General features: G+C 42.5%; 1 protein-coding gene across 4 annotated transcripts in view; it reads right to left on the bottom strand.

Annotated features, from left to right (window-relative positions):
* The window catches only part of RUNDC3B (RUN domain containing 3B), a 178216-nt gene that overhangs the window by 109580 nt on the left and 49518 nt on the right, over window positions 1-19118 (bottom strand). For all 4 annotated transcript variants that reach the window (XM_075062321.1, XM_032806254.2, XM_032806259.2 and 1 more), the window contains exon 3: window positions 8944-9077. In XM_075062321.1, the coding sequence (XP_074918422.1) occupies window positions 8944-9077 (134 nt within the window). The remainder of the gene's footprint in view (window positions 1-8943; window positions 9078-19118) is intronic.

Genomic DNA, 19118 nt, shown 5'->3' with positions numbered 1-19118 from the left:
ATAGTGCCAAATAAAAACAACATGTATTTTGTTGTTATCACTTGGTGTAGAGAAAGCTTTTTGTTAGACGATAGAGGAACTACCTGTTTAATATCTAGTCCCATATGGATATTGGCCCCTACCTCTTAAATGGATTAGTGCCTTTTATGCCAGCCCAAAACCAGCTATGCAAATCAAGAGAGCTAAATCTCCGCTATTTGTATTACACAGGGGAAAAATGTTTATTAACATGTTCTGTAACTGTTTTGCAAGATGTGTTGTGCATGTCCATTCCACTTCAGGTGTGTGCATGCCAAGCACACTGACGTTGGAGATTTTTCCCTCAGTGGTACCCGTTGGGGCAATGCATGTGCTCTCTGCTGCCTTGTGCTGCTGCATGATAGTATAAAAGGGCAGAGCCATCTCCAACCCCTCTCCATTCTCTCTTGTCAGATAGACTCTTATAAAGAGGGAAAGAAGGGTGGGTTACAGAATCAACGTACAGACGCTCCCTGGGTTTTGCAAACCCGACTTACGGAAATCCGGACTTACGGAACAAGTTCTGTAAGCCTTTTTTTTTTTTGGCATGTAATTGTCGGAGATACGTTCCCAATTTATGCAAAATTCAATTTATGCAAGATGTTCCTGTACAGAACACTTGCATAAGTCAGGGAGCTTTTGTACAACACATCTTGCAGAAAAATAGTTATAGAACAGGTCAGTAACTATTTTTCTTCAATTGATTTCACATGTCAATTCCACTTCAAGTAGCTCACAAGCAGCCAATCTCAAGGTGGGATTGGCGTCTACCAGAATAATAATGGAAGAACAACAAGCCCAAATCTAGTATCATCACTATACTATTACATTTGCCTCTCATTATGCCAGCCTGCATGCACTGAAGACTAAGTTACAGCTCTGCAAATAACCAGAATATAGGCACACAGGCTAGAAAGGCTGCAAAGGCCATGTGTGATATGGCTGAATGAGCCAGTACCTTACTCAGTGGAGTTACACTGGCCATGTCATAGCACAAACGTATACAAAAGGAGATCCATAACAAAATTAAAAACTGAGAAGAGACTGGAAGGCTCTTCATCCTGTCTGCAACTGCCACAAACAATTGTGAGGATCTAAATGGTTTAGTTCTCTCCAAGTAAAACACTAACTCTCCTAAAATCTAATGTGTGGCAGCTCTCCTTATCCTTATGAGCACGAGACTTAGGGAAAGAAGTTAATAAATATAACGTCTGATTGATGTGGAAGTGAGAGACCACTTTGGTGAGAAATTTCAGATGAGGGGATAAGTTTATCTCATCCTTGTAGAGGACTGTGTACAGAGGGTCAGACACTAAAGCTTGTAATTCATCCACTCTCCTGGCTGAGGTGATTGTCACTGAGGGCTGGTCTACACTACGGGGGAAAATCGATTTTAGATACGCAACTTCAGCTACGTGAATAACGTAGCTGAAGTCGAATATCTAAAAATCGATTTACTCACCCATCCTCACCGTGCGGGATCGATGTCCGCGGCTCGCCATGTCGATTCCGGAACTCCGTTGGGGTTGGTGGAGTTCCGGAATCGATATAAGCGCACTCAGGGATTGATATATCGCGTCTAGATGAGACGCGATATATCGATCCCCGAGCAATCGATTTTAACCCGCCAATATGGCGGGTAGTCTAGACGTGGCCTGAGGCAGCTACTTTCACTGAGAGATGGAGAAATGAACAGGTAGCCCAGGACTGAAAGGGAAGATGCATTAAGGGTAGAAAGCTGAAATAGCTGCTAGGTGGACTCTGATGGAACTAAAGGCAAAACCTAGCTATTTCAGGTATAACAAATAGTCCATGTGATAGAGTGGTCTGGAAGGGGTTAAGGTGGCCAGGTAGGCCTATTAATGCCACAGGTTGCCCCTGGAAGGAGAGCCAGGGAGCAGGAGATTGAGTGCAGGCAGGTTCAGCTGGACACAAAAACTTATGGGGCCTATAAAACCAGGAAGCTGGCAACACACAGGATCGGGAAAGGCTGCAGTCACACCCTGGGAAGAGGAAGTTGGAGCTGATCTATCCAGAGCATATACCTGAAGAGTAGGAAGCAGTGCAGGGCAGGAGCAGTAAGGACTAAGAGAGCAAAGCCCAGAACTACTGGTTTGAGGGTTCCTGGGAGGGAACCTGGAGTAGAGGGCGGGCCCGGATACACCTACCCACCACTTGGGAAGTGGCACTGGCACACATGGGGGGCGGGGGCGGAGTCTCGATGGCAAAGCGAACAAAAATTAAAAAATAATAATAACGGAGTCCTGGAGTCCTAGAGTCCCACAGGCCGGGGGGGATGGGGAGGGAGGGGAAGACAGGGAGTGGTGTCCTGATGGCAGAACAAAACAAAACAAAAAACAAGAGTGCAAAATATCAGGACAATTTGTGTCCTGACTGACGAAACATCGGGCGGGTCGCAGGACAAAAACGTCTTTTGTCTGGTGGAAAAAAAATTTCCCTGGAACCTAACCCCCTCGTTTACATTAAATTTTATGGGGAAATTGGATTCGCTTAGCATCGTTTCACTTAAAGTCGCATTTTTCAGGAACATAACTACAACGTTAAGTGAGGAGTTACTGTATTCAAGAGGACACCTTGTACCTCCTTTAAACAGCTCTCCTCCTGAGATGTTAACAATGGAACATCCAGGCTATCAGCTATCCTCCTGGTTGGGACTGAAGAAGTGACCATGGTCCTGAGATATCAGGTCTGGGTCCGATGGAAGTGTCAAAGGAACCCCAGGTGAGAGGCTCAGCAAAGAGGAAAACCAACGCTGGTGAGGCCACACCGGCACACGGTCCTGCTTGATTTAACACTCTGAGTAGGAGTGACGGTCGAAATGACAGACTGGACTTCTACACAGAGTGCTTCCACAGACGTGAACAGGCTGAAATTGTGAACAAACAGCATCACTTGCCCCGTAACCTCAGCTGTACAGAATGCAATACCATTCACAGCCTTAGAAACAATTCTGACATTATAATCAAAAGGGCTGACAAAGGAGGTGCTATAGTCATCATTAACAGGAGGAATTTTGAACAGGAAGCTGCCAGACAACTCTCCAATACTACATTCTACAGGCCACTATCCTCCAATCCCACTGAGAAGTACTAAAAGAAACTATACCATCTGCTCAAGAAACTTCCTGCTATAGCACGGGAACAAATCTACACAGACACACCCCTAGAGCTCCGACCAGGGATATTCTATCTGCTGCCAAGATCCATAAACCTGGAAATCCTAGATGCCCCATCATCTCAGGCATTGGCACACTTACAGCAGGTTTATCTGTCTATTTGGACTCTCTCCTCAGACCCTACGCTACGGGCACTCCTAGCTACACTACCGACTTCCTGAGGAAACTACAATGCATTGGTGATCTTCCTGAAAACACCATCCTGGCCACCATGGATGTAGAAGCTCTTTACACCAATATTCCACACAAGGATGGACTACAAGCTGTCAGGAACAGTATCCCTGATGAGACCATGGCACACTTGGTGGCTGAGTTTTGTAACTTTGTCCTCCCTCACAACTATTTCAGATTTGGGGACAACTTATACCTTCCAGTCAATGGCACTGCTATGGGTACCCGCATAGCCCCACAGTATGCCAACATTTTTATGGCTGACTTATAAAAACGCTTCTTTGACTCTCATCACCTAGTGCCCCTCCTCTACTTACGCTACATTGATGACATCTTCATCATATGGACCCACTGTAAGGAGGCCCCTGAAGAATTCCACCTGAATTTCAACAATTTCCACCCATCATCAACCTCAGCCTGGGCCAGTCCACACAAGAGATCCACTTCCTAGACACTATTGTGCAAATAACTGATGGTCACAAACACCACCCTAGACTGGAAATCTACTGACCACTATACTTACCTACAGGCCTCCAGCTTTCACCCAAGGTGCATCACATGATCCATTGTCTACAGCCAAGTTCTAAGATACAACCACATTTGCTCCAATCACTCAGACAGAGACAATATCTACAATATCTCTATCAAGCATTCTTAAAACTATAACGCACATCTGGGGAAGTGAGCAAACAGATTGACAGAGTCAGATGAGTACCCAGAAATCACCTACTACAGGACTGGCACAACAAGGAAAATAATAGAACACCACTAGCCATCACATACAGTCCCCAGCTAAAACTTCTCCAGAGCATCATCAACAATCTACAGCCTATCCTGGAAAACGATCCCCCACAGGCCAATCCTCGCTTACAGACAGCCCCCCCAAACTGAAGCAAATATTCACCAGCAACTACCCACCACAAAACAGAAACACTAACCCAGGAACAAATGCCAGTAGCAAACCCCGTTGCCTTCTCCGTTCCCATATCTACTCTAGCGACACCATCATAGGACCCAGCTACACCAGCCACACCATTACAGGCTCATTCACCTGCACATCTACTCACATGACATATGCCATCATGTGCCAGCAATGCCCCCCTGCCATGTACATTGGCCAAACCGGACAGTTTCTATGTAAAAGGATAAATGGAAACAAACCAGATATCAGGATCAGTAACATATAAAAGCCAGTAGGAGAATACTTTAATCTGTTACTGAACATCCAGAGAGATTGAAAAGTAGCCATTCTTCAACAACAACAACAAAACTTCAAAAACAGATTTCAAAGAGAAACTGCAGAGCTACAATTCATTTGCAAACTTAACACCATTAATTTTGGCTTGAATAGGGACTGAGAGTGGCTGGCTCACTACAAAAGCAATTTTCCCTCTCTTGGTATTAACACCTCCTCCTCAGTTATTGGGAGTGGACCACATCCACCCCAACTGAATTGGTCTTGTCATCACTGGTTCTCCACTTGTAAGGTAACTTCCTTCTCTTCATAGGTCAGTATATTTATGCTTGTATCTGTAAGTTTCATTCCATGCATCTGAAGAAGTGTTTTTTTTACCCACGAAAGCTTATGTTCAAATATATCTGTTAATCTTTAAGGTGCCACCGGATTCCTCATTGTTTCTGTGGATACAGACTAACACGGCTACCCCTCGGATATTAAATGAGAATCAACTATATACAACACTAAGAACAAGGAAAAACTTGCAGGAGCAAGGAAGAACACTCCAACAACGGTCATGGGTGGTAAGAAGGACTGAGGGAGATTGCGGGGTGGGTCTTCCCTTTATACTATTGTGCAGCAGCATGAGGCAGAACAGGGTGCATGCATGCGCTGCCCCAACAGGTAAGGGGAGAAGTCTCTGACTTCAGTGCACTGAGCACACACATACACCTCACAGAGAATTGACATGTGCATCATTGGAAGAATTAGTAGGTATGGTTTGTTTGTTTGTTTTTTTAAAAAGCATTGGCCATAGAGCCCTTTGCACAAAGGATAATGAATAATGAATTTATCACAGGAATAAAATTTGCAGGAACACATTATATGTTGATGACTTTTTTAAAAAATTTAACCTGAATATTTCCATAAAATTCGTATCTAAAGAAATCCAGGATTTTGGGAGTGTCTGGCTTTAAAGCTGAACTGTTAGCTATCAGTTTGCCAGCCCTCTAAGGAGTCATGCCTCTGGAAAACACTAGGGTACAAATGGGCAACAAATTCTGTCAGATTCATGGGCATTAAAGCCTGAAAACAATCTACAAGAGCAGCAAATGAAGAGAGCTTGGAATGCTGGTGGAACTATGCAATTTCTCAGTTGGGAAGAACAGCCATGGTCAAAATGAATATTTTGCTAAGGCTATCTTTATTGTTCAAAAATCCTTCTATAATCATCCAAGATAAAATCTTAACAGGAATATAGAAAACAACATTAGTATTTATATGGAATAAGAAAAGATTGAGTGTGAATGCAGACATTTTGTACAGACTTATTAAACAGGATGAAGAAGCTGTTCCAAGTATTTTATGGTATGACCAAACCAGCCAGCTCAAAAAAATAGTGGATTCGGGGTGCTCTACAGCACCCCATCACTGGGTTTTACTGAAGAAAAACCACTGGGGAATATGCTTGGTTACCACAGATTAATATAAAAAATATCCTACAGAAATGTATATGCCTTCTTTTAAAATGGCTACTATCTCAAAGCTACAGAGAACTAAAAATAAAAAAATTTGCCCTTGCCAACTATACCCATTGCAAATAATCCAGATTTTAACCAAAATCATGAACCAGAAAGTTTTATAGATAGGGAGAGACAAGGAATACATATGGCTGACCAGCTCTTCAACACAGAAACTTTTCTAATTTATTTTGAAATCAAAAACTTTAACTGGCTGTGACACAGGACATTTGTAGTTCATTATTCTATGTCAGCTTGGGGTGGCAAAAAAGCCTGAGCTGGCCCTGAAACTTATTATACCTAACACTCTGTTGTCATGACATATAGCCAAAAAATGGCATGTAATATATCACTGGAAAATTAGTAACTTACTGATCATTAATATTCTTGCATGATGTATGTTCGGGCTGTGTACAAAGTTATAAATATGAGCTAGAATTATGTTCTTAAAATGTGTTTGGCAAACAGTGCATAATCCCAATCTGCCCTATACAAAGGAAAGTGTATTTGCTTGTCTGACCAGCCAGATCAGACAGAGATAATGAAGATCTATTTACATAAGATGTAAACAAAGCCAACAGCCTACAAAGTGGAAAATAGAAGTTCTTAAACTCAACAGGGGATGAAGACTCTATTCCCTGGAAGTCTTCCTGCATCTTGAAGGAGAGTTTATAACTTTGGGAAGACAGCATGGTGCCTGCACCCCAGCAGGAGAGAGAAGCTTGGTCTAGGGCTTACTTTTTGAAGAATACATTTCAAAAGATTTACTGGACTATAAAAAGGAAAGAACCCAAGGTTTTCCATTACTTGGGAGATTCAAGGGGTCAGAACTCTTGAAATCACAGAATGTTTGGTCATTCAACCAAGTCTCTGGAATTGATACAGGTGATAAACCTGCTTAGGCAAAGACTGTAATTCACTAATGGTTTCAGTCTTAGGGCTTGGCTACATTAGACATTTCAAAGTGCTGCCCCGGCAGCGCTGCGGGAGCGCTGCCGCGGCAGCGCTTTGAAGTGTGAGTGTAGTCAAAGCCACAGCGCTGGGAGAGAGCTCTCCCAGCGCTGCTTGTAAACCACATCCCTTACGGGTGTAGCGTGCAGCGCTGGGAGCCGCGTTCCCAGCGCTGCCGCCCTGATTACACTGACACTTTACAGCGCTGCATCTTGCAGCGCTCAGGGGGGTGTTTTTTCACACCCCAGTTGCAGCGCTGTAAAGTGCCAGTGTAGCCAAGGCCTTAGACACATATTTTCACTTTTATCTGCTTGTAACTCTTCCTGTTTTTATTTCTTATACTTGGTATCACTTAACCTATATCCTTTTGTTAATAAACTTGTTCTATTTTTCCTACAAACCAACTCAGTGTTGTGCTTGAAGGGAAGGGTGCATTACCCCAACTAAGTTACTAATCTGTAATGCCCTAACTCTTTAAAAGAGCAGCGAGTATCTTCAGTGAATGCAAAGTAATACGGTCTGTACACTGTAGAGAGACAACTCTGAGGTGCTCAGTGGCTGGAGTTCATTGATTTTTACCTGCTAGGCAAGGCTAAGACTGGTAGAGTCTCAAAGAGCTTGCTGGTTGAGAAGACACTCTGGGGTGGCTGGGAGCTGACACACACAGTCTAATCTCCAACAAAGCTCATTCTTGCTGTGGCAAAGAGATAACACAGTGGCTCCAACCAGTGTGTGTCAGACTGGCCCATTCTCCTAAGGCACTTTCAAGTTAGATGTTATTTTCTCCACTTTCTAGAAAAGTGGTTTTTATACAGAAACTAACTTTAAAAGAAATGTTGGCTTCTGGTCAATTAGGGGAGAAAACATCGTCAAACTTTGCAGACAACTTTCCCAAGCAAGAAATGCCCCCGTCTGACACAGAGGAAGAAAGATTTGAACAGACAAATTACCCCCAGAGGAACGTGTTTTGATCTGCGAAACAGGACCTGCAACCTCAGCATGTAGCATGATAAAAGAAAATTTCTTTAAGATACTGTTTCAATAGTATGCCAGTCAGATTAAAAATTATTTTATTTATATATAAAAATTGAATGAGGATAAATGTTGGAGAAATTGTGGCGAAAAGAAGAGAGATTTTATGCACATGGAGTGGACAAGTCCAGAGAGTATTGGGATGCACTTCATAACCAAACATTATCAATTACTGTATATTTATTACCCTCGGTAATCCTTCTGGGGCTTCCTAGAGGAAACAGTCTCAAAGAAAAGAAGAACTAATCTCTTATCTACTAATAGCCACTAGACAACTGATAGCCTTTCACCGGAAAAAGAAAAATAGACCAAAATGAGAAGAATGGTTCCAAAATAAATAGGAAGATGTTATCGAAAAATTAAAGAGGACAAAGTTACTTTGATATTTGGGTACCATCTATTCAGGACTCAGACAAAATACATTAACCTGCAGGAAAAAAAATTACGTCTTTTTAAAAAATTATTAATATTTGATAGATATGCTTGATTTGATAAATATGAATAGAGTCAGTAGTTTCACTCAATTTAATAAAATCACCAGAAACAATATGTTTGGGATGGTGTGAACAGGCTCAACCTGTTATACAATAAACACTCTGTTAAACAGAAAGATTTGATGAGATTTATATTCCTACATTATTTTTCTCTAAACAAAAAATAAGCTCACTGTTGTAATGATTATCATTCTTTTTCTGCTATTTACATGGCAATGATTTGTAAAACTTCCCAAATAAATAGTTATTTAAAAAAAAAAACTGAAGGATTTTACAGGATAAACTTAACCAGTTATACTTTCTTGTTGTGAACAAAAATAAAGATTAAGATGTACATACAATAAATGATGTAATTTGCAGCCACCTTGATGTTTTATTTCTTACCTTTGCTCTAGAAGAACTGACATTCTCCATATTCTCGATGCTGCAGATGCAATTGTGTGAAACCTTACAGCAAGCTACTCGGATATAGTCCCAGAAGCTACGAGGGCTTTCATAGCCAAACCAGGTGATCTGACCTTAATCAGAAGGCAGGAGACACAAAATTGTAGGTAAATATGGATCGTTAGAAACAACGACGACACATAGCCAACATTTTGGATACAACTCAAGTTTTGTTACCACTGTTATCGCACTGGTATAGCTGCACCAGAGGAACTGCACCAATGAAGTCCCTAGTGTAAATGTGCTGCCCCTGCATGAAAAGTGACTTGCACTGGTGCAGCTTACCTTGCTTTGAAACCAGTGTGTAGATAAAGATTTAGTTTTGGCTTTTTTTTTTTTTTTTTAAATTCTTCTATTGCAATACCACCCGGAGCTCTAAACTGTAATCATGGTCCCAGTGTACTTCACAAACTCAAAGAAAGGGTCCAAAAAGAGCTAAAGATTCAAGCGCTGATAGCGACAATGTATTTTTTTTTCTACTAGATAGGGCCATATACACGTCATGTATAAAAAAAATCAAAGACAGACAGAGTGAGAACCTGTACGGTAAAGTTATACTTTACAGCAATTTTATGTTTATTCCATACCATTGCTCCAATGCCAGCAGTTTTCAAACTGTGGGTAGTGACTCCATCTGAGCAAATTAAAAATAACATTCTATTTTTTTTTTTTTGCAAGGGTGGAGAGGAGAAGCTGTTTGGTGTTCTGTAATGTAATTTAAATGAAAATCCAAGCTTATAACTGGAATGCAGGGTATTAGTTACAAAGTGTTTGTAACTTAACTTTCATGTGTTTAGGAACTGCTGAACAGTTATGACTTTTTTCTATATTGTAGTTTAAAATCAATTACCAAAACATTGAAACTGCTGTGATTACACTGCATTATTTTGACAAATAAAGTATGCAGAATTTTGAATGTTTTCATGCAGAATCCCCCCAGGAGTAAAGAATATCTCAGAGGAACAACAAGCACCTCTTTAGCCAAGGCTTCAGACTACCTGAAAGATGACCGAGTCTAACCGCAACAGAGAGAAAAAAAACCTGCCTAAAATATCCCACATTCTGAGCTTTCTAGGCCAGAATTCATAAACCAGATCCCTAGCTTTTGTGCCCATCCTTAAGGAATGTCAGTAGGTTATACATCACCTGACAGTCAGTTAAGAAATTAACAAGGACAAGCTCAGGCCAGGATTGGTTCACCCTAGAACCACAGAGGCCCAGTATACCTCCTCACATGAAGCCTTAAAGACCTTCACAGCCAGAACTGCCAACTAAGTATCATGCTTCTCACATTACACTCAAACATGTGGCATCCCTCTCATGCCTGCCTACATCTCAAGTAAAATCTCGCTCATAATGAGACACGCCTCATGAGATGGGCTGGAAGCCAGGAGATTGATTTCTGCTCTCATCTCTTCTACTGACTGACTAATATTCATGTGCATTTTACATCCATTAACAAGAAGTCAAGCCTCATATTTCTATCCTGGGAGGGAGGTAAGCATCATTGGGACCATTTTACTAATAAGGTAACACCCTTCATGAGGTTATTTCAGGCACAGTGGGGGATCACACCCAGGTCTCTAAAGTTAGAGGACACAAGTACACCCACTTTGTCACAATGGCATTCAGAATGAATATACCACAGCAATGTGTTTGACAATATTGCCTGTAACCACTACTCTAACTACTAGACCATAGCCTTCTCCCAAAGCCAGAGAGAGAACCAAGAAAACCAGACATCCTGTACTCAACTGTTGTCTTACAAATAGTTGTGTAGCCCACTTGAAGCTTGTCTGCATAGAGGATAACAGCCTGTTTCTGCTATCAGCAACTCTTAACTCTAGTGGAAGAGGTATGTGCTGTGGATCTGAAGGTTCTGGCTTCAAACCCTACAACCTGTCATGCTTACAGAGCTAACTGCACCTTTGACTCCCCTCCACCCCCAATTCTTTTGAGTGCACCCCTCTAAGGCACTAAGCCTCATGCCTTTACATTTTCTGGGATGGAATCCCACAGTTCTCCTACTCTTAGACCAGATCCTGGGCTCCAGTTCCCTGTGCATGGTGTTGCCACACCACCTAGGTTTGCCCCAGCCATGCAGGACATTTGGATAGTACAAAGGAACGTTTTAACTAACACCTGAGTAGTTGCAGGATTAAAGCTGAGTGTGCCTTTGGCCGCTTGCATGGGAGGTGGTGCTCGCTAATGACAAGACTAGAGACTGCCTTGTGCTTCTCTGTAAAATAGCCAGTGTACTCCTATAAAATGTTTAATGTACTGGTATACCCTGCATAATATATTTTTTTTTAATTTTTAAGTGATTTGCATTGTCTCTTTTTGGAATTACAACATACTTTATGTATGGCATGTGCTTTTATGAAACAGTAGTCACCTTTGAACTAAAAGATATTTGAGAAATAGTGCAAATTAAAACTGTCAATAGAAGTGTGCAATTTTGCTAACATAAAAAACAATAGAAGCTCAAGAACAGTACAGCACAATATTAAGAGTCCAATCATACAATGCACATACACATTGCAGCAGTGATGTTCACAGCCATGTGTAGATGTGTTGTCTTCTTTGTCACTTTGCCTCTGGGGCTGGCCCCAGGACCCTGGGGTGAATGAGGGGTGCTACATGGCATTGATGGCGGGCTACCGGGCTTTTGGAATGCCATGGGAGAAAGGCTTGGGGTGGACTGAAGGGTTCAAAGTATACCTCCTAAAACTTGCTGTTTTTAGTGCCCTGTGCCCAGCTAACAAACAGGAGCAGCAAACAGTAGAGTCTTGCCACAGAGTTCTCACAGTAAAGGAGAAACAACTATGCAACTTTTAGAGGGAGTGTGTTGTCTGTTAGTTGGTTTGTTGTTGTGAAGCTTGTTTGCTTGCCATGTGCCCTCTTGGTTGAAGTTTGTAGTGTGGTCTGTTTAGGGAACTGCATGCTGAGCCTAGCGGCGTGCTAGGCAAAGCTGAGAGCTTCCTAATGAGGCTCTAGCCTGCCATCCTTTGAACTCTAATCCATTTAGGATCCCTTGACAAGGGGGCAAGGCTAACTCAGGGAGAACAGGGATTTTAAAAGCCAGCTCCCAAACAACCAGAGAAGCTAGCGAACAGGAGGAGCAAATGGGAGAGCATGGAAGCCCGATCAACCTAATCAACATTCTCTAAAAAGTTAGGCCAGTAACTCTCCCACCACCATCACCCACAAAAATCAAACACACACAACAACAAACCTCACACAAACAACAAACAAAAATAAACTGCTACAAGAGGAAAGATAATGCAGGCAGAAGTTGAGCGACAGAGTGGGGACTATCCATTTTATTACACTGAAAGCAACACATATGATTACCTGCCTTGTAGGCTGGCGGCATGTATGCGCACTTAATGCAAACAGATCATGGCCTTCAAAGATAGAGTACAAGCTCTTCAGACCACAGTAGTTGAATTGGAGGAGCTAAGGGAGACACAGATACACAGACAAGACTTTCCAGGACATAGTAAAGCAGATCCTCCCACCATCTAACTGCCTCTGTGCTGTTGAGGAGGATAAAAATCTCAGAGAACAAGAACATCAATCTGGAGTGGAGAGATATTAACCCATAGTTGCGACTTTCCTTCCAGATGATGTCATGGTATCCTATCATACCCCAACAAAGCAGGTGATCCCTGGTACTAGGAAGAGAGACACAAAAGAGTAGTAGGGGGAGTCGATTAAAAATATAGATAGATGTGTTCGTGATGACCAGGAGAACCACACGGTGAATTGCCTGCTGGGTCTGAAGTTTGTGGCTCTCTCGAGACATCTAGAGGGACTTATGTGCAGTGCTGGGGATGAGCTGGTAGTCATGGTACGAGTAGATACCACTGACATAGGAAAAAGGTAGGAGACAGGTCCTGGAGCCCAATTTTAGGCTGGTAGGTAAGAGATTAAAGTCTAGGACCTCCACGGTAGCATTCTCTGAAATGCTTCCAGTTCCATATACAGGGCCCATTAGCCAGGAAGAACTGCAGGGTCTCAATGTGTGGATAAGACAATGATGTTCAGAGGAGAGAGCTAGATTTATTAGAAACTGAGGAGTTTTTGGGAAAAGGAGGAGCCTGTACAAAAAGGATGCATAGAGCCCTGTGTGGGTACAAAAATGGGGATCCACATCTGACAGGATCAACCCATGATCTACTGTATCTGCATCTGCACCAGCAGCAGGAATCCATCTTACAAGGGCTAGTAATGGAGATGGGAGGGAGCGAGTGGGAGGGCGGGGTCTTGCAGGGAAAAGGCAGTGTGAGGGTGGGGCTGTGGGATAAGGGGTAGCATGGGGGCAGGGTCTCGAGGAGAAGGGATGACACAGAGGGAGAGGCTGGGAGGAAGGTATGTTGCACCAAGTGCTGCTCCTGGGGGCTCCCGAACAATGGCACACGGCAACAGCAGTGCAGGTTGCATTACAGTGGGCTGGAGGAGTTGGGTGCCAGGACCCAGCCCACTCCAGTCCCTGGGGGAAGGCCCTGCTGCCCATGAGGTGGCGGGCCGCACTATGGTGGGGACATGGGTGTTGCCTGAGGGGCCTGAGCTGCTGGACAGGAAGAGTCGCAGTGAACAGGTGCTGAACAGCCCCAACTCCAACCTGCCACCATCCCCAGCCACAAGTTGCTGGCTAACAGCCTCAAGCGTGCTGTGCCCCTCGGGCTGCACAAGCCAGACGCTCCGGGCCAGGCCCTGCTGGTGAGTAGAGGCCTGCGCAGTTGTATCTAGATCCAAGCCACTATCGGCGAAAGTGGTCTGCAAATATACGTGGATTTGCAGGGTTCCAAGGATGGACGCCACCTAAACCAAAATGGAACCAGATCGCTGGCATGTAAAATTAAAAAGGTTGTAGAGGTGTTGTTAAACTAAACGCTGGGAGAAAGCAGACAAGTGCAGAGGAGCACACAGTTCAAACAAACACATCCCTTAGGAGAGGATTTATTAAATGGGATACTCTATATCCTAGTAAAAAAAGAGACGATAGAAATTGATACAATACAGGTGGAACTGAAGAAAAAATAGTCAAAGAAAGAGTCCCATTCAACTATAGCACATCTCATGAAGGCAAAATATAGACAAATTTTAGAAGTGCTTGTATACTAGATGTCTAAATACTAAGATGGGTGAATTCGAGTGCCTGTGATTAATTGAGGATATTGATATAATAATCATCACAGAAACTTGGTGGAATGATGACAATCAATGGGACATGGCAATACCAGGGTACAAAAGAAACAGGAATGACAATGTAGATCGTGCTGTAGTGGCACTATACGTGAAAGAAAGAATGGAGTCAAATGTAGTAAACATCTTAAATTAATCAAACTGTACCACAGAGTCTCTACACACAGAAATTCCATGCTTGACTAATAAGAGTAAAGCAGTAGTAATATATTTTGAGTCACCTGCCCAGAATGAGAATGATTATTGTGAAATGCTCAAGGAGATTAGAGAGGCTACAAAAAGAAAAAACCCAGCAATAATGAAGGATTTCCACTATCCATGTATTGACTGGGAAAATGTCACCTCAGGATGGAATGCAGTGATAAAATTTCTAGACACCATTAAATGACTGTTCTTGGAGCAGCTAGCCCTGGAACCCAAAAAGCGAGAGATAATTCTTGATTTAGCTTTAAAATGGCACACAGAGTCTGGTCCAACAGTTGAATATAGCTGAATTGCTCAGTAATAGTGACCACAAAATAATTAAATTTAACACTTTGGGAGGGGGAAATTCCAAAGAAACTCACCACAGCACCATTTAACTTCAAAAAGGGAAATATACAAAAAAGAAAAAAAGAGGCGGCTAGTTAAACAGACATTAAAAGGAACAGTCACCAGGGTGAAATAAGTGTATGGAACCGTATTTAAAAACCCATAATAGAAGCTCAAACTATATGTATACCCCAAATAAACACCATAAAAGAGAATAAAAAATGCCATCATGGCTAAACAGTAAAAAAGATGACAAAAAAAAAGACATTAAAAATTCGAAGTCAAATCCTAGTGAGAAAAATAGAAAGGAGCATAAACTCTGGATATCAAGTATAATTAGGCACCCCAAAGAATTTGAAGAGCAAATAGCAAAAAGATTTTAAAAAAAAGGATGTTAGTTTGTAAGTACATCAGAAGCAGGAAGCCTGCCAAACAATCAGGGAGGCCACAGGATGATTGAGGTGCTAAAGTAGCACTCAGGGAGACAAGGTCATTGTGGAGAAGCCAAATTAATTTTTGTAAATCGCTCTATTGCAAGGAGGTAAGGGAGATTCCTACATCTGGGATTCCTACGCCATAAATGATCTGGAAAAAGGGGTAAACAGTGAGATGGCAAAATTTGCCAATGATACAAAACTACTCAAGACAGTAATGTCACAAGCAGACTGTGAAGAGCTATAGAAGGGTCTCAAAAAACTGGGTGATTGGGCAACAAAATGGAGGATGAAATTCAATGTTGATAAATGCAAAGTAATGCACTTTGGAAAACATAATCCCAACTAGACATATAAAATTATGGATTCCAAATTAGCTGTCACCACTCAAGAAAGATGTTGGAGTCATCATGGACAGTTCTCTGAAAACATCCGCTCAATGTTCAGTGGCAACTGAGAAAACTAAGAGAATGCTGAGAACCATGATGAAAGGGATAGATAATAAGAAAATATTTTAATGCCACTATATAAGTCCCTGGTATGCCTACATCTTGAATACTGCATGAAGTTCTGGTTGCCTCATCTCAAAAAAGATACATTAGTATTGGAAAAGATACAGAGAAGGGCAACAAAAATGATTAGGGATATGAAACAGCCTCCATATGAAGAGACTGCTAAGGGGGGGGACATGATAGAGGTCTATAAAATCATAATGGTGTGGAGAAAGTGAATAGGAAAGTGTTATTTACCCTATTACATAACACAAGAACCATGGGTCACGCAATGAAATCAATAGGGAGCAGATTTAAAACAAATAGAAGGAAGTACATCTTCACACAATGCATGGTCAGCATGTGGAACTTGTTGTCAGGGGATGTTGTGAAGGCCAAAATGATAAGTGGGTTCAAAAAAGTATTGGATAAGTTCATGGAGGATAGGTCTGAGACACTATATGGAATCTGGGGGACACTTTAGGATATTATGAATACCAATATTGTAAAAATGCAATGAACTGTGCTAGATATGCCACGTAAGGTATCAGCAAAAATGTTACAATTTGCCAAGTATGATAATCTTGCTTATGTGTTTGTATACTTTGCATTGTAAGTTATATGTATGGTAGGTCTGTAGTTCCAAACTTGTGCTGTGCATCTGGCTCACACTCCCGATAGATTAGCATTAGCACTGCCTACCCTGCTTGATGGCCGATCAAGAGACATCAGCTATTCAACTGATTCATTGAGAAAAGGCAAGGGATACACCTTATGATTCAGCAAGGCATGCAGAGGCATGCTATGAACACAATTCTAAAGCTTCCAGGCTGTGCAGCTTGTGTTTGGAACAGAGGAAATACAAGTTGGATGGCAAAAAGACTATAAAAGACAGAGGCATCTTCTCCATTTTGTCTTCAGTTCTGCTTCTTCCTTTGAAGTAACTTTTCTACAAACGAAGCTCTGAACAAAGGACTGAATGACCCATCCAAGCTGTGGATGTGCTCTAGAGGGACTTTCAAGCCAGCAAACTCACCAATACTGCTAAGAACCTGATACATGGACTTCGAAGTCTTTGTATGTATGTGACTGGTTTACCATTTAACATCCCTCTCCTTGTTTTTTCTTTATAATAAACCGTTGGCTGGCAGTGTGGTATTTTGGGTAAGATCCAAACGTATACTGACCTGGTAACATGGCTGACCCTTTGGGGTCAGAAAAACCATGTTTTATCTGTGAACAGGAGTTTTTAAAATAATTTCTCACTGCATTGGACCTAGATGCATATTAGGAGCCAGAGAACGGAAATGCAATAAAGGGGCTGTGTGGTTTATTTTTTTTTTCCTCCTTCTGTTTTTTGATTCTTGACAACCAGTGTGGGGATCAGAAGCACAGTTTATGACTGTTGGGGAGATTAATTTCAGTGTTACCCACCAGTCTTGGGAATATCTGCTCTCCCTTTTGCAGACTGCCCTTGCCTTGGCATTTCCACTGAGGGCGGTCCTAGGCACATCGAGTCACAAGGTCTATCAGTGGTTATTAGCCCATATAGAATCATAGAAGATTAGGGTTGGAAGAGACCTCAGGAGGTCATCTAGCCCAACCCCCTGCTCAAAGAAGGACCAATACTAACTAAATCATCCCAGCCAGGGCTTTGTCAAGCTGGGCCTTAACAACCTCTAGGGATGGAGATTCCACCACCTCCTTAGGTAACTCATTACAGTGCTTCACCACCTGTTACCCAGGGTTCTTTCAACCCAAAGCTCTTGGTAACTTTTACTCTGTGCAAGGAGGTATCAGGAAACAAATCAGGGGAGACACGGCCATCTGACCGATAGATGGCTGGCACAAACAGGACAACACAAGAGTGCTTTCACTTAAAAGTTAAACTTTGCTTAGTCTCAAGCACTTACACACATATGCAACACGTTAATAAAACACCCCCAACCCTTGATAATTACCAAAGCTGAGTGGGTTCTCGAATGACACAGGAGCAGGCTTCTGGTGGCCAAATCTTGCATCTGCCAGTGAGGACCGCAAGATATATCCAGAAGGAGAGTCCAAATGAGTCCAACTGCCTCAAACTTTCCCCCCTTATTTATACATTAGTAATAGAATGACATCTCCCTTAAAGAAAACTTGTTAAGTAAGCAGTTTCAATGGTCAACCAAGAGGTTCCTTCTGATTATTGATTAACCAAGTGTGGGTTTTTCCAGAGGTTGCAGCCTTGATGCCCCAATAGAGAGATTCCTGGGGCACATCTAACTCTTCTAAAATGCATGCATCAGGAACTTTAACACAATTCTTATCAGGAAGGACATGGGGTCCAGCTGTCCTTTCTGTGGCACCCAAACACCACTCCCCTCCTGCCTTGGTCAAGCTGCATGACCACTTTAAAACCTGCTGACTTGGCTGGTTTTAGCAATAAGCCATAGTGGTTTTAACTTTCACTTTGGCACTTTACTGGTTTGCCAAAAATCTCCCCATACACACTCTCCTAATGAAATAGTTTTTCCTAATATCCAACCTCAACCTCCCCCACTGCACTTGAGAGCATTGCTCCTTGGTCTGTCATCTGTCACCACTGAGAACAGCTGAGATCCATTCTCTTTGGAACCCCTCTCAGGTAGTTGAAGGCTGCTATCAAATCCCCCCTCACTCTTCTCTTCTACAGACTAAACAAGCCCAGTTCCCTCAGTCTCTCCTTGTAAGTCATGTGCCCCAGCCCCCGATCATTTTTGTTGCCCTTTGCTAAACTCTCTCCAATTTGTCCACATCCTTTCTGTAGTGGGGGGCCCAAAACTGGATGCAATACTCCAGATGTGGCCTCATCAGTGCTGAATAGAGCGCAATAATCACTTCCCTCAATCTGCTGGCAGTGGTCCTACTAATACAGACCAATATGCCATTAGCCTTCTTGGCAACAAGGGCACACTGACTCATATCCAGCTTTTCATCCATTGTAATCCCCAGGTCCTTTTCTGCAGAACTGCCAGTTAGCCACTCCATCCCCAGCCTATAGTGGTGCATGGGATTCTTCCATCCTAAGTGCAGGACTCTGCACTTGTCCTTGTTGCACCTCAGATTTCTTTTGGGCCAATCCTCCAATTTGCCCAGGTCACTCAGGCCCCTATCGACCTTTCCCCTCAGCTTAGTGTCACCTGCGAACTTGCTGAGGGTGCAATCCATCCCATCATCTAGATTATTAATGAAGTTGTTGAACAAAACCATCCCCAGGACCGACCCTTGAGGCACACTTCACTTGATACCAGCTGCCAACTAGACATCGAGCCATTGATCACTACCCATTGGGCCTGACAATCTAGCCAGCTTTCTGTCCATCGTATAGTCCATTCATCCAATCCATACTTTAACTTGCTGGCAAGAATACTGTGGGAGACCATATCAAAAGCTTTGCTAAAGTCAAGGAATAAACACATCCACTGCT

Source organism: Chelonoidis abingdonii, chromosome 2, assembly GCF_003597395.2.
Source record: "Chelonoidis abingdonii isolate Lonesome George chromosome 2, CheloAbing_2.0, whole genome shotgun sequence".
NCBI lineage: Eukaryota > Metazoa > Chordata > Testudines > Testudinidae > Chelonoidis > Chelonoidis abingdonii.
The sequence above is the reverse complement of the archived record's forward strand: the minus strand, read 5'-3'. Positions and strand labels throughout refer to the sequence as shown.